At 42.2% G+C, this 23909-nt stretch overlaps 1 protein-coding gene across 2 annotated transcripts in view; it reads right to left on the reverse strand.

Moving 5' to 3' along the window:
• Positions 1 to 23909, reverse strand: part of PCCA (propionyl-CoA carboxylase subunit alpha) — a 225965-nt gene that overhangs the window by 39913 nt on the left and 162143 nt on the right. For both annotated transcript variants that reach the window (XM_077927686.1, XM_077927685.1), the window contains exons 20-21: positions 23056 to 23154; positions 14325 to 14378 (exon numbers count right to left, since the gene is read on the reverse strand). In XM_077927686.1, coding sequence (XP_077783812.1) covers positions 14325 to 14378; positions 23056 to 23154 — 153 coding nt within the window. The remainder of the gene's footprint in view (positions 1 to 14324; positions 14379 to 23055; positions 23155 to 23909) is intronic.

Raw genomic sequence — 23909 nt, forward strand, 5'->3', positions numbered from 1 at the left:
GCTAATATTTCCTGGCTAGTCACCTTCCTTCTACTTGCCATTTACCTTTTAATTGCCAAATGCTGAACTCATTAAGTCCAACACCTTGTCCCTGTGCAGAAACATTCTAGTAAGAATACTTCGGATCCATCAATGTCCAATTAGTTCCACATGTTTATGTTTTGGTAGGTGAAATGTCACCCAACAAATGTCTGGAGGCTTGGCTATCACCACCCCACCCCATAATGAAAATCAGCTCACCCTCCACTTGTAGAACAGTCACAGGTTCCAACAGGAAATAAGAAAAATTATCAGTACATTGTGCACAGACCGGAGCATTACCTTGCAGCACTTTTTACAGAACTAACCTCACAGGGTAGGAATTAGTGGCCTGGAATCTTCCTCTCACCCCCTGTGTTTTTACAGCTGGGCCTTGTTACATGTAATACTACTATATCCCTTAAACTGTATGAAACAAGTCAGCTGAACAAACATAAACAGATGCAATTGTGAAGTACTTTTTCCTTTAAAAAAAAAAAAGAAGATCAATATTCTACACCCTTTTGGCAAATATGTATACTAGCCATACTTTCAAAGAGAAATGCCTTTTCATAGTAAAGGAATCTGTGAGGTAGCTGTCCAGCACTTTGCAACAAATTATTTCGAACCCCCATTTGGAATGAATCTCAACACATTCCAGGAACCCCATAAACAAAGACAACATGTGCAATGTTAACTTTCTCTTTTATGCTGACAGCTTTTCTTCTCCTACCCTCGGCATAATGACCTTCCTGCACAGTGTGTGTTGCCATAAAAAGAAACAGAGCCCTGTAAAATTAGAGGAACTGTTTAATATCAAACTGTTTTATCTAAGGAAGACACCAACTCCAAGGTAAACACCAAAGAAAAGGTACATGAATTAGGAGTATTTGTTTTTGCTGCTGATTCTTTGACTTCACATTGTTCAAATAAACCCGGTCAGGCTTTAGTTATACCTTACAGAGAATGTAAGAATGTTAGCCTAGTATAAGGTTGGAACTGCATGACATTTTTTGATCTTCTCCATGTTACAAATAGGGGGGGAAAGCATTTCAGTACTTTTGCACAAGAACTGCAATGAGATATTAAGACAAAGCCTGAGCAGCATTGTGAACCAAAACAGAAAATGGTAGAACAGAGCTTATCACCAGGCAGATGGCAAAATTAATTGTGCCAGAAGAAAGGGCTGCATTTTACAGAGAATATTAAAGGGGGGATGTGACTCAGGATTCTCACTTACATTCAATGGACTATAATAATCTATCAGAATGAGATTGATGACACAACTGAATGTTATTGCTGTTGTCACAGACTTGTATTAAAACGGAAATCCCCTTAGCTTACTACTTGCATCAAAATGTTAATTGAAAGCCTTATTTAAGTTAATGAAAACAGAAACATTCTTAATTCATAGCTTGACTAATGTTGCAATGAAAGGTGGGTTAGAAATCCCACCTTCTGTATCAAATGCAGCAGCTTCCACCATAACAGCAGGTATATAACACTGTTTCAAGAAGTTAACAAACACCCACTAACTAAACACACTAGAAAATACAACTGGTACTCACCTGAAGGGTAGATTTCTCTTGTACTTATTGGGTTGGCCTGTATGGTTCCACCTGGTGAATGAGGCAAAAGTAGGCTTTTGGGACACAGCTGTCTCCCCGCTCAGTTTTGTGGATTTGCCAAGCACAAACAGTCCACAGAGTCTCAACACAACACGTAAGGAAAAAACCAACAATACAACCTACTGCAGAATTGCAGTCCAAATTAGAGTGAAGCCCCAATGACCCTATGATGGCAAGAGAAATCCACCCTTCAGGTGAGTACCATAGGGTCATTGAGTTGGGACATCCCAACTGCAACTGTCAGAGGTAACATGGGAGAACCTATTGAATGACCCTCCAGCCAAATGCTGCAACAAAATATGAGAAGGCATATTATAGGAGTCAGGCGATGCTCAAGTGGCCAACAGCTGACAGCCCTCTAATATTGTTTCAAGGATCCAGAGGTCTGTCGCCATCCCCTGCCAGGTCCTGAGAAAGGACTGAAGCCTACCCCCAGTTTCTGGTGTCATTGGTTCGGCTATGGAGCATTTGTTGCCCTGCTGCTGTTGTGTGTGTTGGATTGGGGGGGGGGGGGAGATAACGAGGTTTGTTCCATATTTGTTTGGGTGGTAGTTGTGGTACCTGCCTTGAGGGCCACAGTTCTGAAATGACTGGTTCTGCTGGTATCATCTGCAGCAACGCTTCTTTTCACAGTGTGTGACTAGGACCTCTTGATTCAAGTAAGAGATTCCCTGGTAAAGACAGAAGCTGTTCATGCTGCACAGATGGCAAGGGCAAATGTCTCATGTACTCATCGCACAGTGAAATCCTGGTGCCTTTCTGTGGTGTTGTTTAGCTGGCCGTCCCCATCCTTAGGCAGGAGAGATCTCAAAACTGGTATAGAAACGGGTGTCCTTCAAGAGATTCAGAAATGCTGCATCCCGGGTGTAGTATTTATTAACCAGGGCTAGCAGTTTCTTATATTGCATAGGGTTGGTTCATTCAGCCTGGAGTTGGTATGAATTTGCTGGAGGTCTGCGGTTCTGGGAGCACCCTTAAATGGTGCTGGAGCGGTTTCTGATGGGGCAGTATTCACCATTAGGGAGACCACAGAGCAAGGCAGTAATGGCCAAAAGTAGTCATCCAGGAGGAGTTGATGGGATGGTAGCTGCTCTGCCACAGATCCATGGCTCTATTCCCCTACATCCAGTTCAGGAATGGAAAAGGGGTCAGTCCCTGGTGAAGGTAAGGCCTGAGAGCTGCCCAGGTCCCCAGGATCAATGGTAGCCAATATGAAAGGATTAAGAGGGCATAGCTTCTTCTGGCTATGTGAAGTAGGCCTATGTGACCTACTGCACCTGTTGTATTCCATCCTGTTGGGAATCAGGCTGCTTCTAAGGAAATGGAGTCCAGGATGGCCTCCTGTCTCAGAATGTCCTCTGTTAGTTGGAAGCCCCCCAGGGCAGGCATCATCGCAAAGGGTATGGAGCACTGGTGGAGAAGACAAAGTGGGAAGGGATCCCCCATAAACTCATCCTCTTCAGAAGATACTGAAGAATGAGGGCTCCAGGGATCTGAGAGGCAGGGTCCTCCCCCCACCCCCAAATCTGATCAGTTGTGAGGAGAGGTGCACTTGGGTCCCTGGGCTAGGCTTGCTATGCAGGAGAAGGGGGAGTGCAAATGTGGATATGTGGAGTGACCTGCTTCAGGCGCTTTCTCTTCCACAGGGCCTTGCAAGCTACCAAGGGGCACACGGGAGGACAGGCCTTATCGAAGGCCACAAGCCAGGGGCTCAGTTAGTCACAGAAGCGCTCAGACACAGTCCATATGACGATAGGTGGGCTGTGTCAATTCAAGCACCTTCTTCCTGAAGTGTCAATAGGGAGAGGGAAAGGAGAAGGAAAGAGGGAAGTCTTTTAAAAGTTCGTATGTTTGAAGGTTTTTTTAAAGACTGAGTTAAGGAAGGGTCAGAAGGATCTGTGGAGGGTGGGAAAGGGTTAGAGGAAGGCGACCGCTAAAGAGGGAAGTGAGAGAGGGTAAAGAAAAGAGTATAAAGGAAATTTTAACAAGCCCAAAACAAAGAAAAGTGGGTGCTTGTGTGACTGCTTCGTGGGAGGCAGAAGCAAAACTGAGTAGAGAGACACCTATGTCCCGAAAGTCTACTTCTGCCCTCATCCACCAGGTGGAACCATAAAACCCAACCTGGTGACCGTATGATGGCAATAGGAAATTTCTGGGAAGACTTAAAGGTGTTCAAAACCTTCACTACTTGTTCCACAGAAAACTAATCTATTAAGAACATCGGAAAATCATAGGCCCAGGACAAAGGCATTAAGGGTACTTAATTTCAGCCCCAAAAGATGTGGCTTCATCATTTCTCTAGTTCAGTCACTGATAATTTAATATCTGGTCATTTTATTTCGTGGCAGAGGATAGTCAGACATGGTGACACTTCTGTTATTCATTCACATGCCAGAAGTTCCAGATATTAATGCTGCAGACTTACTAATTAATTAAATTATTAATTAGATTTATATCCTGCTCTTCCTCTCAAAGGAGCCAAGGGTAGCTGCATGCATGGGTCATGCATGTGACTCTTAATCTCAGGGTTGTGGGTTCGAGTCCCATGCTGGGTGAAAGATTCCTACATTGCAGGGGTTGGATAACCCCTGTGGTCCCTTCCAACTCTACAAATCTGTGAAGGCCTTTGACTTTCTGAGTGGGCTACAGAGAGGGCGAGGAAGTATTTTTCAAGCAGTCACACAATGCTGTAAAAATCATCTATGTTCTCTGTAACTCTAGCAACAGAGCTTCTAGCTCCAGCATCTATGGGAACTAAACGACAGCTTTGTGATGTCGGTAGGATTGGATTGAATCGCTTAGCTGAGTTTCTCTGAGTTGGCTAGAAACCCGAGAGAAGGGAACAAGCGTGATTATGCACAGCTGAGCAAGCACAGTGCTGAGAGCTCTAACTCTGTGATATGCTGCTCACCGCTGGTGTTCTGCAGTAAAAATGTTTACCATCTGTGTCAGTCCTGAGCTGCTATGGAGCCCTTAACTCACTATAAAATAAGAAGCTAGGGTGGGGGGGGGGATAGGGAAGAGGACCACTTCTAAACCAAAAATTGCTTGAAATTCAGAATTTCATACACATCACAAGAAGAAAATCTCCACACCTTATCAAACAAAAACAGTTCTGAGATAACCCTTCCAAGTTTAATACTTCAATAAATGAGAACAGAGTGTGCATGCACAGATTCACAAATATTTTGCTCCAGAGGCCTTAAAAAAAATCAGGGAGCAATAAGAGCAATTGATGAAAGGGGAAAATGCCCTTAGCTTGCTAATGAGTCCATTCTACTATATTTAAAGCTACAGAAATTAACATACTGGTTCAATTTCCATACAAGTGTAAAATCAGGTATTTAACACTGCTGATCAACTCCTGCAGTTTTGTTGGAGTTGAAAGGTGTCGTTCTTGCGCAGCGTACAATACATTCTACCCCTCTAGGTAATTGGCTATAGAAAAGCTCTGAAACTGCAACACTAATTGTGTGACATCAGAAAATTAGTCCAGGAACCATGCCATACAGCTTTCCTATGTTTTCCTGGTTTCACGCCAACTCAAAACAAACAATACATTGGCTTCCCCACTACCGGTTTGCTCAGCTAACAAGGCTATGAGATCTGCCAAGCTAAGCAGCAGCTCGGTGATCCGGTGTAAAAGTCCATCAAACCAAATTGTAGGAAATGGCACACCATTACATAGTTCAAATCTGCGGTGAGAGGCATGTGTAGCTTTTATTATAGAAGACCCTCCTTAAAAAGCACCTGTACAATTTCTGATACACTGAGTTAAACTATCCATCAGCCGTGCATGGCTGCCACCAACCCTACTAGTTTTGCGGTGCCAATGAACCTACAATAACGCTGAAGGTATCCAGCACTGGGCAATCTGTACATTACACAGTGGGTGCTCAGCTTTCCATTCTGTGGGTCTCAACTATGCAGGCCAGCAAATACAACCTACATTCTCCCTCTAACTCTCTCACATCGCCTACATGCATAGAAAGGAACTTGAGTGTGATCCTTCCCTTTACTGGGTAATTTGGCTGATGAACACAGAGTTTAACAATTACAACTCAGTAGAACACATGAGGACAAATACTATGGAGGGGGGGTCAGGTGTGCTGGCTGCACCCCATTTCCCCACCTGACCTTCACTCTTCTGCTGATTTCAGTTGTACCTGATCCTCTATTCTTTGAAGATTCAATTATTAGAAAACTGCAGTACAGGTTTGCCAGAGGAAGAAGGACTGGGGGAGGAGAATCAGGATTGTTTGAATGAGAAGGAATGCTGGAATGCAAGTTTGACCTGACAGAACCCCCAGACTCATTTGATTTATTTGGTAAGCCTGAGAAAAATAAAGGACAGATTGGAGATTAATTTTGTTTATGGAAGCGTTGTACAGAGGCTGTCCCGGATCGATATGATTTTTGGAAGAGTACAAAATCCACATAGAATGGCAGCTTTTAACCTGCTTGTGAAAATCATCAGAGATCGCAAAGAAAGGAATTTATGATAACAAGAAGAGAAAGGAAGTAATAAAGGACTACCCGGATCAAACTGGACAGAACTATTTAATTAATGCAGTAAGATAAGTGATGCTGTTTTGGACTCGAGCTGAGCTTGATGTATGGGTACCCCCAACAAAATTTAAAATTTGGCTGTATAATTTGGAATCAATGTGATATGGATAATGTGATGTGATTGGCCTGTTAATAAAAATTATTAAAAAAAAAAACTGCAGTAAGCAACAAACCATCCCTGCATCGTTTTGCAGCAGTAGCTCAGTGATAAAAGGGTCTTGAAGCAAATGCAGATCAATTAAACTATATTCCGTAACAAACTTGCATTGCAAAGGAGGAACATTAAACTTTAGGGGATTCTTTCCAGTACTCCATCCTGCTGGTGGAAGCCAACCCAAGGATTCCCTTTGGCAAAATGGGAGTTCCCTCCACATGTGCTCTTCATAGTTCCCCCTATTCAGTCTGGATGGTTGAGTAAACTCCCAGAACAGATTTAGGGGGTGTAGGGAAGAGAGGAGATGGTTCCAGCCTGCAACAAATATCCTTGTGCTGATGGAACCGTAGCCTTAGTGCTATGTTGAATACAAGCCAAGGCCTTTTGTAATCAGTTTGTTATTAGTGTTCCTTAAGAGTAAAAGGCATTTACTCTAGATGCGGATAAATATTATCTAGTCATGTTCCTGTGGAAATCCCAAGTTGCCAATACTAAGTTCCTTTGAATTCTCTCATTACGTTTTCTTCAAGACTTATGACATACATGTTGTTCTTGTATTACTCAGCACTTGCTGTAGTGAACTAGAATCTAGGTAATGGGTTGGAAATATTAATCCCAAAATAAACTTGGCACTTCGATCCTGTTCACCCACATTGGTGAAAACAGTAGCTTTTGCCACTGAATCTACTGAGGCATTCTAACCTGGCAGGCAAGACACAAATATACACAGTTCCATGCTTCTTGTGACGAGATGGTGAAGAACTGCATTAGCTTCAAAAGGCACATACGTCCCCCTCCTACACTTCACAGCCGACAACAGGTACACTCATAGACACCCACAGAGCCTCACAATAAGCATCACTGACTGTCGTCTTCCTCCCCGTTCCTGGACCCCAGCCAAAAAGGCTGGGTAAATATCTCTGGTAGGATAATGAAGTGAGGAGAGAGGATGAAAGTTGAAAAAGCAGAGGCTATAGGGAAGACACTATATGACAACTAGTACACTTCTCTCCCCCCCCCCCCAACAGTGTGACAATGAGGAAATTGCAGCAACCTATTGCAATGCATAAGGGACGCGGGTGGCGCTGTAGGTTAAACCACTGTGCCTAGGACTTGCCAATCAGAAGGTGGGCGGTTCGAATCCCCGTGACAGGGTGAGCTCCCGTTGCTCGGTCCCTGCTCTTGCCAACCTAGCAGTTCGAAAGCACGTCAAAGTGCAAGTAGATAAATAGGTACCGTTCCAGCGGGAAGGTAAACGGCATTTCCGTGCGCTGCCCTGGTTCGCCAGAAGCGGCTTAGTCATGCTGGCCACATGACCCGGAAGCTGTACGCCAGCTCCCTCAGCCAATAAAGCGAGATGAGCACTGCAACCCCAGAGTCGGCCACGACTGGACCTAATGGTCAGGGGTCCCTTTACCTTTACCTTTTATTGCAATGCATATGTCAAAGAAAGGTGCTGTCATTGCAAATGAAACTCACCAGTGGGCACACACTTGCTCTCATAGAGAATGCACTTAGTTTTCTCAAAAGACAGACAGTTGTAGGGATTGAAAGAATACTTATAGTGTGGGTTGTGGATGAAGCACAGTTTATGAGGAAGAGTGGTAAGTCCACTCTAAAGAAAACTCCAGAAGTCTTGACTGCCAATTGTTACTCAGACTACAAGTACACGGACTGCACCTGAGGGAACAATGTGTGTTGTTGATAAGGTAGGACTCCTCTACCTTATTCCATGGACAAAAGGAAGGAACATACAAAAACATGCTCAGTCAGCATGGAACCTACATTAAGTGGCACTATGGTAACGTCACAAGGAAAAGTTGGGAGATACATGAAAATCAACATTTACACTGAGATCTTTGCTGAAGAAGTTGCTGCTGTACTCATTATGCAAATAGCATCACAATTAGCAGAAAGTGGACATGTGACAATCACTGCTAATGCTACAGGCACACAAAGCCTACTTTTACACCATGGAAAAGGGAACCTAGTGAAGCAGTCAGCAGCACAGGATGGAAAAATAAATTACACTAGTGCCTTTCAAAATGCAGCAGGGTTGCCAAATCAACACAGACTGTGGAAACTTCACACTGGACTTCAAGCATTTGGCATTGTGTGCCTTCCCATTCTTCCTCCAGACTCTGGGTCCTTGGTTTTCAAATGAGATGCAAAAGCTGCTCTCATCAGAAAAGAGATTTGGGGAGCCATGTCATCAGCTGGTGTTGGTCCACTGTGCTTCATTAAGTCCAGGGCCAATGCAGCCATCTACCAGGAGATTTTGGAGCACATCATGCTTCCTTCTGCAGACAAGCTTTATGGGGATGCTGACTTCATTTTCCAGCAGGACTTTGGCACCTGCCCACACTGCCAAAAGTACCAAAACCTGGTTCAATGCCCATGGGATTACTGTGCTTGATTGGCCAGCAAACTCGCCTGACTTGAACCCCATAGAGAATCTATGGGGCATTGCCAAGAGAAAGATGAGAGACATGAGACCGAGCAATGCAGAAGAGCTGAAGGCTGCTATTGAAGCTTCCTGGTCTTCCATAACACCTCAGAAGTGCCACAGGCTGATAGCATCCATGCCACGCCGCACTGAGGCAGTAATTGATACAAAAAGGGCCCAAACCAAGCACTGAGTACATATGCATGCTTCTACTTCTCAGAGGTTCAATATTGCTCTATTTGCAGTCCTTGTTGTGCTGATTTCATTTAATATTCTAATTTTCTGAGATTGTTATTTTGGGGTTTTCATCAGCTGTACACCATGATCATCACAATTATAACAAATAAAGGCTTGACATATCTCACTTTACATGTCATGAGTCTATCTCATATATTAGTTTCACCTTTTAAGTTGAATTACTGAAATAAATGAACTTTTACACGATATTCTAATTTTCTGAGTTTCACCTGTATGTGGGAGAGGCTGGGAGCCTGGCAGGCATCTCTTCATTTATTTTCTGAAATTATACTATCACCCAACTGGAAGATCACCTGACCCTAAGGGTCAAGGAGGTCAGGATTCCAAATTGGTGCTTGGGAAAACATGCTTGACATTTGGGATATGGATCCTATTTAATCAGTCCCTTGGCTCTACAGTTCCTTATTTCTTTAGGAAAAGCCGATAAAATACATACACAACAGAATCCACTCATGTCTGATGCTAATCTGTGCTTAACCTTCTCTACAGCTTCCACCCCCTTCCAGCTGGATTTTGACAGGTTAAGAAGTATCAGCCTGTCACAACTCTTCATTCTGAACAGTGTGTGCAGTTTTATTCCATCCCTTCTCAGAGAAGAACCAGTAATTCCATTCCCTCCCTAAATTCAGGATTGACAGTTCGAAGTGCTTAGAAAAAGAATCATCCAATATCCCCGTGCCTCTGTTTAATGCTAGTCAAGACGATCACTATAAATACTTACACCAAAATTCGCTTTATATTTTGTCTTGCATTGTCTCCAAATGTGTATGTGCTTAAAAAACCACCCAGAGATCACATATTTTGAACAGAGGTATTTAAAGTATTACTAGCAATTTTTGTCTCCTCCTGTGTATCACAAAGGAACTTACTGTAAGTTATAATATAGGAACAATCACTAGAAGGGGTTAAGAATCTTGCTGAAATTTGCTCCTGCACAATGTCCTTATATACTCCAGTTCTAGGGCACTAAAGCACTACTTGTATTCCAACTTTGTTATTACTGAATTTCTTTGTTACATCCCCATTACAACTTCTTAGCCTTTCCCCCCCCCAGATAAGCAAGAGACACAGGAAGGAACCTGTATGAATGTGCTACTCACATTACAATTTGCTATGCTAATGTTTACTGAGCTTTGGACTGATATTCAGGAGATGGACCGCACGTGCATGATATTTCCTATGCTAATCAAGACCTACCACAAAAGCTCTGCTTTGTTACTTCCTCTGGAGAAAAAAAACACTGGATAGCACTGCATGATACTCAATAAATATAAAATGGCAAGGATAAACTTGGCCAAGCTGAAGAAGAGATGAATAATCTTATTTTTAATTTATTTAACATATTTTAACTGCCTCTTGGCTCTCTATTTAAACCTCATAAATTGGCCTTTGCTAAATGCTAATGAAAGTTACCCTTTCATTGCTATGGCAAAGGAAATTCAGTATCTGTAATATTCCCCACCCTTGCGCCTGCTGTTTCATTTACTTAGGAAATAAGTGGGCAAATAATGACCATTCCTTCCCTTCAACCTTATATATGGTCTGTTTCTTGAAATTTCCTTCACCATAGTACTGAACTGGTAAAGTTAACTGGCATTCAGCTAATGGTCTTAGGGCCATTCCAAACACAAAGAGAGGGAGAAATATGTATGCACTGCATAGTTCAGAAAAATAGTCAAAATACTACTGAAATTACCTTTCCTTTACTTCCGGAATGAATTATTACACCCAATTTTACTAATTTCACTGACCAATATTCAGCAAAGAGATGGGTCCTCCTTCCTATCATCATCACAGTTCAGGTGAAACGAACCACAGAGATCACATTTTTACAAATGCTAAGTTTCCAGAATAAAAAATATTCTACGCTCAGACCATATGTGTAAAAGCATTTCTGAAAAAAATAGAAATAAAATGTCTCCCAAAATAAAATGGCATTTCAGATGCAATAGGAATAATTAGTAGCACTTTGCAAAAATTTAAAAAATAAAAAAGAACCAGGTAGAATTTGAGGGTAGTGTGTATTTAGCAACATTGGTCTATCCTAAAAATAAGGACTTCAATCTTAAACAATAAAAGCGGAGCAATATGAAAGTTGCATATATTTTCTACATGCCAAAATCTACTTCCTTTTACAGTTGCAAACATCATATATTACTAAATTCATAAGGAGCCCCTAGGGAAACCCAAGTACAAAAGCAATCTCTGACTAGGCCCATGCCACACACTGGACAATGTGGTCAAACGCATTTCATATCCAGAGGGAGGAAAGGAGGGGGGAGAAGGAAGCAATGCGACTAGAACAGAGTCACAAGGCAGATGGCCAGTTTTATTAATCTGACCTTATTTGTCCAAGACCAGATCAAGAGAACTGCTAAATGCACTGATGCTTCAAAATAATCCACAAACCCTACAAATCTTAGATTTGCATATTTAAGATAAATACCAGATCCATTTGGAATTTCCATCAAGGATTTTGAAGATGTCTAATAGTCTTAATGACAATTTATGCAGGGTGAACACTTTGTACGGTCTTATGCACATCATAAAGCAACTGCTCTATTGGGCTAGGAACTTTTCATTCACTATACATGGTAAGTGTACAGAACCGTGTGTCAAAAACAGTCTTTGTGTATCATCCCCCATGATCTCAGATGACGATGCAGCACAAGCTTCATCTCTTGCTAATTAAACGAATCAATTAAGAGACTATTGTTGCAACTGTGTAACTGCTGTTCTATAGTGGCAATAACAACCCCACAGGGAGGTCTTTTACTACATTAAAATGCTGTCCTCTACAACTCCATCTGATATTATTAGAAACAGTTATTTGCGTCTTGCTGTCATATTAGTAGCAGCAGCAAATTATGGAAATATGCAGACCAGAATGGTCCCAGTATGAGATCAGGTTTGGTTTTCAGCCTCCAAGGGTACAAAAGCTGAAAATTCCAAAGTTCCCCAAAGTTCATTAATGGAACTGATAAATTTACCAGCACAGCAGCCATTTAGATGCTAGGTAAGGGTCACACATTTGCATACTTTCCTGCTAAGCTGATACAATTCAACTAGATAAATTATCATATTAAGTTTACCCTCCTGAGTTAAACTGATGGAGTTCAAAATTGTTTTCGATGGTTGTCATTAATCGCTGTTACATCTTAAATGCTTGCTTTGAAATCTAATTGTGGTGGTGTGCCAAGGGTCATATTAATAGCATACTTCATGCTAAAGCTTTGTAAAAACATGTTTATTTTACTGATATCACTGAAGCTTAAAAGAATAATGAGAAATGAAGTATATTTATTATCAATAAAAACTTAATTTAAAATGTACTTTGTGAGATTTAAATTAGGTTTATCTATTTCATTTTTATTTTGTTTCATTAAGCTCCCTGGTTAAGCTTCAGAACCATATAAAGGAATATTCTTCTACAAGTCAAGCTGCAGTGGTGACAATCCTGTTTAAAAGAGGCAGGGGTATTCATTTCTCCTCCACTGTCTGGAGAGGTTCAAATAATACCACATGCCTAAGTATGGCAGAACGCAACAGTTTTAAAACCATACGATATGTTTTTAATTCCTTCCCAACCAATCTGTCTTTGGGCAGAACTATATATGAATGTGTGAATATGTGAGCAATCATCTGATGGCTACAACTAGAGAATAGCTGCAGGGCCAACGATGGTGGGGGGAAGCTAGTACAAATTACCAGGGCCCAGCAGTCCAGAAGAGGACTAAAACTGAACAGATGCAAGTTTATCAGGCATAAGGCTCAGGGCTAATGCAAGGATAGGGGTAGGGGCGACTATGCATGCCCAGCAGTCCAGAAGAGGACCTGACTACTACGTGTTTTATGTAATCCTTAACAAGATAAATATTTCATGATCAATGCACACACAATTCTGAACAACTTGCAAATTTGTGCTGTGAACAGAGCATTTCCAAGTATTCTCAACTCTATATGAATATTTGCTTCTGCACTTTGACAGTATTATACTGCAAACTCATTTTATTATGTGCAGCTGCACTTGTATGTTTTTGTAATGTGTATACAACAAAGTTGTGTTGCACATATACACTTACAAGTGTATGGTTAGTTTAGCAACAATCGATCATGTGGGTGCAGAGAAAAAGGAAAGGGGAGATTAATATTTTCCCTGCATGCTGCTTTCCCTATGAATCTGCCCTAAAGTTGATTCTTCCAGCGTAATTCCAGATGTTCCCCATCAAACAACCTTCAAGATTTCCTTGAGGAGGGCAGCAGGGGGAAAGTAGCAGGTGAGTAAAGCCTAAAGCTTTGATATTAATATTTTATTTGGTTTCAAGAGCCAAAATGATATCTTAATACTAAATAATTATAATCCTGTTTAAAATACTAATGACTTCCCACTCACCCATCCTCGATGTTTATAAATGTAATTACAAACAACTGCATTTTAAAGTTCCCACATATCAAGTTTCATCCTCTTTAACAGGTTTCTTAATATAATCTAATATTTTCTTTCCTTGAACTTCAAACCCCACTAAAGCTGATCCTCCTCTACTCTGGCTCTGAACTTCCTCTTTCCAAAGTTGATTTTCCACAGAAGCATCCTTCAGGATTTTGTTACATACATTTGCATGTAATATGCAACTCTGCAGATATAATGTTTTGAGCATGCTGGTTCCAGTTTCAAAACAAACAAGCTGCATAAACAGTTGAGCTGTGTTAGGGAAGCCCAACACGCAATGAGTTTCTGTGTGTGTGTGTGTGTGTGTGTGTGTGTGTGTGTGTGTGTAGCATTAAAAGTAAATTTCTATTTTATTCACAGATTGACAAGGTTGAATTTAGGTTGGATTTTCGTTATAATGGATATTGTTTTTATACTGTACATAGTGTATACTGAAAACAAAAAAAATTCCTTCCAGTAGCACCTTAAAGACCAAGTTAGTTCTTGGTATGAGCTTTCGTGTGCATGCACACTTCTTCAGATAGTGTATACTGCTTAGAGATATTTAAAACATTAATTGGTTCAGAAATGATGATGATGATGATGATGATGATGATGATGATGATGATTATTATTTTATTATTATACTGCCCTATACCCACAGCTCTCATGGTGGTTCAAAATAACCTAGTCTTGCTGTTATTTCTTAATTTATATGCTGCTGAATTGCCAAGTTGGGTTCTAAACACTTCACAAGCATAAAACTGATTACAAAAAGTCCACATACAAACACACACAGAGAGAGCAGATATTAGTACTCACCACTGTGCCAAGGAACTGAATGCTAAGATTTCCACCTGCGTCACGGGAAAGGCACTAGAAGAAACCAATGAACAGCAATTACATTATGTTCTATAAACAGAAGCGATAGTTGCCCCCATTCCAGAGTGCTAGCAAAGTTACATTTTGTGAGACAAGGATACATATACACCAAGTTATTTACTTCAGAAATAGGCTGAGTTTGCAAGCAATGCTAAGCCTAACCATGGCTTAACATGAACAGGTAAGTGTGACGGTATTCATGCTAAAAACTGCAGCCACTTTGCTCCTCGCCTGGTCCTGCTACTGTCGTGCTAACCAGTTAAGCCACAATTTGGCTTAGTACTGTGTCCACACCCAGGCTTGTGGTTTGCATTTCGCAGACAGACTAGGAGCAGTAAGTCATAGAACAAACCTTGGCTACAGCTCATGATTATCTCTGGAGCAAGGCAAACCATAAGCTCGGCTTTGACTATAATGGGTTGCAGGACAGCAGCAAAGAGGGAAGTGGCTCTAGGTTTGGCTTGGCCTTATGTGCAAACTGACCCAGGACTCTACTTGGAGCCAATACAGATTAGCGGTTAGAGTATTAAAACTGAAGAGATGCAAGTCCAAATCTCCAATCAGGCATAAGGCTCAGGGCTGATGCAAGGATAGGGGTATGGGACGACTCTGCATGCCACCCTGAACTACTTGGGGGAGGGGCAGGGGGTGCCATCTAAGAGGGCCCCCCTAATTTTCAAGGGTGCATGCACCAGCCTACTCAATTGGGAGGGCAAGCCAGCATGCCTGGGCAGGGTGATGCAGTAGCAGTAGTAATTCTCAAGATCCTCATTTACACTTCCCCTACAAGATTAACATTCTTATTAAAAAGCAGGTTCACCTCCACTTTGAAACAAAGATGAAAAATCGCTCATATTCAAAGCAAGAAGCCTGATCCTTCTGTTTTCACACAACAAACCATTAAGGGGGCAGAGACTAGCGTAGAATATATTAACAGTAAATTGGACTACAAAAGTCATGAACGGCAAATGTTCTTTGAGAAGTTTTGACATATGGTATTTTAATTGTTAGTTCCTTATTTTCCACATGGTATTTTAGTCTCACCATAACCCTGCAAGGTAGATTATGCAGAGAGATAGCAACGAGTTTCACAACTTTCCAAGGATTTGAATCTGAATTCCCCCATGCCAAATTTAATATTTAAAATTACAGGAACATCACTTTATGTAATTAACCCGAAAAAGCATAAAGCCTTGCAGGGAAATGTTATATAAATGTCTGTTTATGTTCACGTTTGAAGGAAAAAATAGTATGTGACCTGTGTGTTTGTCCATGTCTGAGGCCTACTATACCACTGGCCATAACTGCTTGGTGAAAAGTTCGGAATGGAGAAAGAGACCGTCACTTTGGCAATTTATTACCTGGAACAGGCAGATTCAGTCTAATAGGTCTGGGTGACAGCAGACTGGCTGGAGGCCCTACTCAGTTGGGAGTTAACTGACGGTGAGGAACACAGTTGACATTGGTCAGCTGAGGAGTGGTAATAAAAGGAGTTGATGAAGGGTGTGTAGAGAACTCCCCAGAGAATATTAATACCCAGTGTCATATTAATACTTGTCTGGTAAAGATCATAAGATGGAAGCTGATGTTAGTCTGAGAGGCTGCCTCTGAGCAGAGGAAGGTTAGACATGTAGGGTTTTTAAGTCAGCCAAATCAACCAAGCAGCCAGAAGTACAATCAGGAGGCAGTTTGTCCCTAGCCGCTGGACTGGGATGTGGGAAAATTTGGCTGGGGTGGAGGTTTAAGGAATTTGGCCTCAGGTAAATAAAAGCCACTTAGAAGCTGCTGTCAGTGCCAGTGTATCTTGAGTCTCCACAAACTGTCAACGAGCACCTTCAAGATCCCAGTGTAAATATCAGTATTCCCTTATATACATAATAGCAAATCTTGACTCTACTTGGTGTCCATCTCATGCCTAAGCCTACATCACGAGCCACTAGGAGGTCTCAAAAATAATCTGTGAATTGGTAGCAGTGAAAAATTTGAAAGCACAGGTGCTTAAAGCTATTTAGATAAAGTAAGGTGGAGGAACAGGTATCCGTTACATCTATGAAGTTCTAAACACACAGGAAAATAGAATAATTGCAAAGCTATGTATGTTATCTAAAATATTTTAAAGATCTGCAGCACAGACAATCTGCTCTGTACAAAGCAATGTTTACTGGCAGCAAGTCTTCCTTCTAGACATCCTCTATAGCAGGGGTCAGCAAACCTTTTCAGCAGGGGGCCGGTCCACTGTCCCTCAAACCTTGTGTGGGGCCGGACTATATTTTGAAAAAAGAACCAATTCCTATGCCCCACAAATAACCCAGAGATGCATTTTAAATAAAAACACACATTCTAGTCATGTAAAAACACCAGACAGGCCCCACAAATAACCCAGAGATGCATTTTAAATAAAATGGCACATTCTACTCATGTAAAAATATGCTGATTCCCGGACCGCCTGGGGGCCAGATTTAGAAGGCAATTGGGCCGGATCAGGCCCCCGGGCCTTAGTTTGCCTATCCATGATCTATAGCAACACTTTATGAAGCAACACCTTCTTCAAAATCTCTTTTTCTCAGCTGATGGGTCATTTAGTGGCACTCCAATCTTTACAACCACAGGAAACATAGGAGAATGTGCCAAGTCTTGACATATTTCAACTAAAATGATTAATGGAGTGGAAAATATGGGAAACAAAATTTCATACAAAAATCCTGACATTTATGTTTATAAGGGAAACAGGAATATACACTTTTCCCCACAGACTGGGAGAAACACAATCAAGTTTTGGAAACAGCAAAGGAGAACAAAGTACCAGCTGCTTACAATGAAGCAACCGTATGCCAAAACAAACAGGTACAGAATACTTGATAAGCTGTCAAAATTGAATCTAATTTTTTTAATGGAATGACCTTCTCCCACATTAAACATCTTGTCATTGATTTCACCACCACCACCACCACCCCAGGTTTTGCAAACTAGTCAGCAGCACTGGCTGGGGTTTTTCCCTGGTTTTGCAAAGTACTTACTAGTAGGAGCCATTTTCCAGTCAGGGTGGGTTGGGAGTAGGAGAAAGAAGGGGGGGGGGGAGATAAGGCAACAGGTCCTTGTTATTTAAAAAATGAATAAATGAGAGATGGGGAAAAGAGAAATATAAGAAGCTAAGGAAGGAGAGAAAGAAAAACAAAGAGGGAAACAATATGTGCTTTAGTGGAGGCAGGGACTAAACTGAAGGATGAAGGAGAGAGAAGAGACATGCAAGTCAACCAGCCACATATCCCTGTCCCCTGATGAACCAGTTCATACAATGCTGGCTCCAGAGGGAAAGCTCAAGGGAAGCAGACACTGCTGCTCCATCTCCTTGAACTTGTTACTGCTTGCATATTCAGAAAGGGTGAGCGAACAGGAACAGTGTTAGAAACAGAGATATGAAATCTAGGACCTACATGGCACCTTAAACCTAGGTTATGGGCACAACAACAGAATGTCTAGGCACACTTTTTTTTATATAACAAGAATACAAAGCTGAAAAGGAATGGACTGCAGCTAAAACATTATGTTCATTTTTCACATGGTCTAGTCCAGGGGTCTGCAACCTTTAAGACAAAAAGAGCCACTTGGACCCATTTCCGAAGGAAAAAAAACCTGGGAGCCGCAAAACCATTGTGACATTTAAAACAAATATATCTCCGGAGCCGCAATCTGACAGCGGGCGGGAAGGTGACGTCGGGACGGTGCATGACTAATGCACGCACCACCCCCATGCGACGTCACAGCCAGTACAGCGCCCGCCACAGTGGGGAGTGTCGGGGCACACAATGCACCTCCTCCCCTTGCTAGTATCCGCCCCGGAGCCGCGGCAAAGGTGTAAAAGAGCCACATGCGGCTCCGGAGCCGCGGGTTGCAGACCCCTGGTCTAGTCCTTCCCCTGCCCACCCCCCTAATATTCTTAAGAGGGTCTCTTCTCCAGTCTTCCAAGTGTGGCTGGAAGTGGGGGAGGCAGAAAAAGATCCTCCTTTCATTCCACGTTTTAATCTGAAAGCTTAGGCGCAGTACTGCGCCCAGAGCTCGCACTAATGAGATTCCCTGTTGCAAAATGTGCCTAGAACAATGGGAGTTTCTAACACTGAACAGGAAGCAGAAACATCCTCCAAATCACCTGGAAGACCGTGTCAGGACTTTAGCGCTCACTACCTGTAACTGAAGGTAAAATTCAATGTATTGTGGTACACAGGTTTTTTTTGTTTGTTTTTTAAACTGCCTACCACCCACCCACACCCTGCTTTTATTAGTTGTTATTTTGTTGCTGCTGCTGTTAGTGTTGTTTGGGCAATTAAAAATATTATTATTAAAAATAGAGCGAGAGAGAAAGTGCACTACTGGTTAGTTCAGTTGGTTAGAGCATGGTGCTAATAATGCCAAGGTTGCATATTTGATTCCCATATGGGCCACCTGCATATTCCTGCATTGCAGGGGGCTGGATCAGAAGACCCTCAAGATCCCTTCCAACTCTATGAATTCCCTTCCAATATCCCTTCCAACTATGATTCTGTGAATAGGCAGGGACAACAAGGAGATGTTGCAGCAGGACCAGAAGGCTCTGGAGATTGACAGCAGGGCCCCTGCAGGTTGTGGCCTTTGGCAAGCGCCCAAATAAGCCTACCCAGGAACAATGCTTTTGATTTCAGGGGCAGTTTCACATTCAGATTGCATACTTTAATTCATTCAATGTTTTTTAAGGCTCTTCTGGAGCTGAGGCTACACTGTGTGGCTTAGAAACCTTGGCATCAGATTCCGCTAATAGATTCTTGTCTGGAAAACACTGCAGTTGTTGAAAAGAATCCAGATATTTGTAACAGCTAGCATAGGCCTATTTCAACAGGATTTATGACTCCTCTAAACTTGTTGAGTGCCCTAATCAACACACATTATCTGAAATACAAAAATCAGAACACTTCAAGGTGTGAATGGAAAAGTATGATGTACTTAATGAGCATACAAGAAATGCTGATTATGGAGCAGCTGCAAAGTGCCAATTATTTGGCAGCTCTTGCTATACAAGCAATGTTGACCTTTCCATCTTTGCTCTTGGTAAATTTTGTTTAGTATAATTTGCGACACAGCATCCAAATTTGTACAGTAGGGCAGGAAGGAAGGAAGGAAGGAAGGAAGGAAGGAAGGAAGGAAGGAAGGAAGGAAGGAAGGAAGACCTATGACACAGGGTGAGAATCTGAGAGAGGGAAAGTTTGCTTTGGTGGTAACAGAAGGAGGAGTGTTGTAGCAGTATTACTGTCTTCCACAGGACAGCATGGGATGTACCTCTTCTAGGTAAAGGGACCCCTGACCATTAGGTCCAGTCGTGACCAACTCTGGGGTTGCGGCACACATCTCGCTTTATTGGCCGAGGGAGCCAGCGTACAGCTTCCGGATCATGTGGCCAGCCTGACTAAGCCGCTTCTGGCGAACCAGAGCAGTGCACGGAAACGCCGTTTACCTTCCCGTCGGAGCGGTACCTATTTATCTACTTGCACTTTGACGTGCTTTCAAACTGCTGGGTTGGCAGGAGCAGGGACCGAGCAACGGGAGCTCAGCCCGTCGCAGGGATTCAAACCACTGACCTTCTGATTGGCAAGCCCTAGGCTCTGTGATTTAACCCACAGCGCCACCTGCGTCCCTGCACCTCTTCTACTGGGCCTTAATTTATTATCTTGTGGCCCAGCTGCTCACAGTGATTTCAGATGATTCTGCTAGGATATGTCTGGATGGGCAAGTAGATACGAAGATGCTGCCCCAATTTCAAAAGGCACAGAACTGACACTGACAGACTAAGGAAACTGAAAGCAGAAATATGTTCATTCATAATTCCATGCAACAATTATGCTAAAGAATACAATGAACATAAAATTTTATTTAGTAAACCTATACCCCACTGCAGGTTTTTCTTTAATTGATATACAAGTGAGGTTAAATGGTTAGATGCAAACCCTTCTTGCAGTGCTTGTTCTCAAAGGTTTTCATCTGAAATTCGAACCAATTTCTTCTAGATTTAGAGAGCCTCAACAGTGGAGTAGATATAGAGCCCCTCAACAAGAAACACTTGTACATGATTCTTGACCTATGCAAGAATGAATTATCCTATCATTCTCTTCTGAAAAAAACTATTTTCAAATCCCACTCCTCTGAAGAGTGCAGCAGCAAATTACAGAAGCGTCATTTAAAAGAAGAATAACTACATTACAGTGATGTGGGGAAATGACCCAAAGACTCAGTCAATGGGCTTTTCTACATCTCATCGGAGCTGGAGAGTAGGCAGTAATAATCAGCCTGGTAATTACCTAGAATGAGGAATGGGAATACCCAGATGACAACGATATGATCATATTTTTACAGCTGAAGAGAACAATGGAAACATTATTTCGGGGCAGTCAGATGAGAGTGACAGTGACTAACAATGTTGCAAATGTTTTTGCTTCAAACAATGAGCACAATTCAGCCAAGGATTTTTTAAGTATTAACTTTGCAGAAGTGATTAACTTTGGCAGGGTTATGCCCAATATTTTTTCCAGTGCCTAAAAAAAAATGTATATTACTAAAACTGATTAGGCCCGACAGGGCAAGAACCAGCACCTGGCATCCTTGGGCAGCTGTCAGGGACCACGTGTCCCAGCAGGGCCCACAGCTGAGGTCTGCCCTGGGCCCCCATTAAAAAAAGCCTGAGCAGAATTGGACAGCTGGGTCTAGCTACCATATTCCCACAATGCCCTTGATGCAGCACCACTCCACAATATTATGGGAAATTAAATTGCAGCTAGACTCAGTCACTTGCTGGTTCTTATACTTGGAGCTTAGAGTGTTTGGCTTACTTGGTGGTTACAAACAAGGAGAGAGTCCCAAAACAGAGGAGGGGGTATCGCCAGAGATCACTTTGTCCAGGACTCTCTCAAACTTTGGCCTGGCCCTTCCCCAAGCAGGCACAGTGCCCACGTGCAAGAATGTCCCTTAAGCTTGAAAAGAGCTCTGTCGTATTCCCCGGTGGGCACAAAAGATGCCCACCCTGGCACTCCTCCTATATTCTCAGACAGCTCTTCCTCTCTACGCAGGCAAATCAGGCAAACTGTGGAGCTCGTGGAGCTTGCCTGGGTAGAGTAGAAGCGACGGATGGGGAATATGGAGATATGCACACAGTCCTCTCATTCTCTCACATCCAGCTGTACTGCTGGGTGCACACACCACCACACTGAAGAGAGGAGCACAGTTTTGTCAAGTTCTATAGGGATATCTCCATGCGCAGGAAAAATCATAATAATATGCAACAACTAACACAATAAAATAAAAATAAGGGACAGCTAAGAGGTGCTTTGGACGCGGGTGGCACTGTGGGTTAAACCACAGAGCCTAGGGCTTGCCGATCAGAAGGTCGGTGGTTCGAATCCCCGTGACGGGGTGAGCTCCCGTTGCTCGGTCCCTGCTCCTGCCAACCTAGCAGTTCGAAAGCACGTCAAAGTGCAAGTAGATAAATAGGTACTGCTCCAGCGGGAAGGTAAACAGCGTTTCCGTGCGTTGTTCTGGTTCGCCAGAAGCGGCTTAGTCATGCTGGTCACATGACCTGGAAGCTGTACGCCGGCTCCCTCGGCCATTAAAGCAAGATGAGCGCCGCAACCCCAGAGTCGGCCACGACTGGACCTAATGGTCAGGGGTCCCTTTACCTTTACCTTTAAGAGGTGCTTTGTTGGATTCTATAGCATTTGTTCTCATCAGACTATTGGTTATTTCCATCATATAAATCAGTCCTTGCTCTCCCACTATTAGAACCAGAATATTCACTAACAGGGAAGCATCTTCAGGCCAACAGGGCAATGAGAAGCATCTTAAACTGCTTACACATTTTACCTATTAGACCAAGATATTTTAATAAAGTGAATATGGTAGATTGGTTCTTATGGAAATGATGCTCCTTTGCATATTTAGTGATGACAGACATACATATCAATTACATGAATTCATATAAATATGGATGATTTTAAGCCATACTGCTGCTAATAGTGTAAACTTGTGCCCTGTAACTTGGATTACCCCAATTGCCACTATTTAACATTAGGATATAACAGTGAGTCAGTTTAACATTTTATTCCCAAAGAAGTCATCCCGCCTCCAGGACAAGGATTCTCCGATGACACCAGTAATTGTAGACCCTATCTGAAAATGAACTGAGGAGATCTCACCCATCACTATGGTGGGTAGGAAAGGCCTAACAATAACAATCCATCATGGGAGATCTTTCTTAATTATTGCTTAATGGAGCATTAATTAGGTGGGCAGAACATGTACTGAGTCTGAAGAGCGCGTGGGTGTGAGTCAGTCCTCTGGGGAAAGATAGCTGCTTCCTAAAAGGTGAATCATAAGTCTACCATCATAAGAATCTCAGGATTTCAATTTATAAATTACCAGGACTTCAAAAATTATCCAAAAAGATTTAACCATCAGACAAAATGTGACATGGTACATGGAAATACTTCTCCTACGTGCATATGGATCTCAGCAAATACAAACTAAATAGCAACAGTGCAAAATTCCCCACGCTGCCTTCAATGCAAGTTAAGAATGTGCAAATATATTCTGGGATGCAGCCAAATTTCCAGATCTATAAAAGGTATTTAAAAAGCAGTAGCAGAAGAATGTTTACCTGTATAGTCCTCTGAACACCATTTACATTGACAGACAGCAGGGCTGAAGCCAAGTTCCACTCCCCAGTCACACTAAGTTTTATCCCGTCCACGTCCACCTGTTGTGACACCAAAGAAAACTGTTACGATAAAGCCAGACAAGAAACAGATCTCAAGTTCATTACTGCATACAAAGGAGCAACCATATTAAAACAGATGGCTCCCAAGCAACCTGTCATGTTTACTGCTCCTGCCACAAAAGACAAGGTCTAACAACAGAGTCTTCTTGGCATCTCTGGGGAAGAGGTGAAGGACCTGTGAACAGCTGCCTGTGGAGGGCTGTAAGTAATTTTCACGAAGTAGCAAACGCCCATCCAACTTTTAAACCGTATCTGGACATGCTACATTTACAGTAATTAGACAAGCAACGCGTATGAATTCTACTGACACTTGGCAACCCACATGAGAGGCCTTGCATATAATATGCTCTCCAAGGACCAAACAAGAACTTTTTTCCTACAGTTTAATGAAGGCCTTTCACATGGTTTTCTTAAAATAAGCCAGTACATATCTCAACGTCCATTCAAACTTTTATATTTCTGTTGTGTTCCTCCTTTAGTAACTACTTACCTGCAGAACCATATATGTTCCTATGAAAAGACTCACAAAGCTATTTCTTTAATAACATGTAAAGAAATAACTTTTATATAGAAAGCAAACTCCCTGCAAAAAAACTGGAAGACTGTCAGCGCCCCATTCTCTCCTCACCCACCCAAGAAACTCATATTTTTAACTATTGGAAATACAAGAAATATAGTATCACAGAATTAAAATATCACAGCAATTTAAATTATGATTTGTGTTTGAAAAAGCT

The sequence above is a fragment of the Podarcis muralis genome, chromosome 4 (genome assembly GCF_964188315.1).
Source record: "Podarcis muralis chromosome 4, rPodMur119.hap1.1, whole genome shotgun sequence".
Lineage (NCBI taxonomy): Eukaryota > Metazoa > Chordata > Lepidosauria > Squamata > Lacertidae > Podarcis > Podarcis muralis.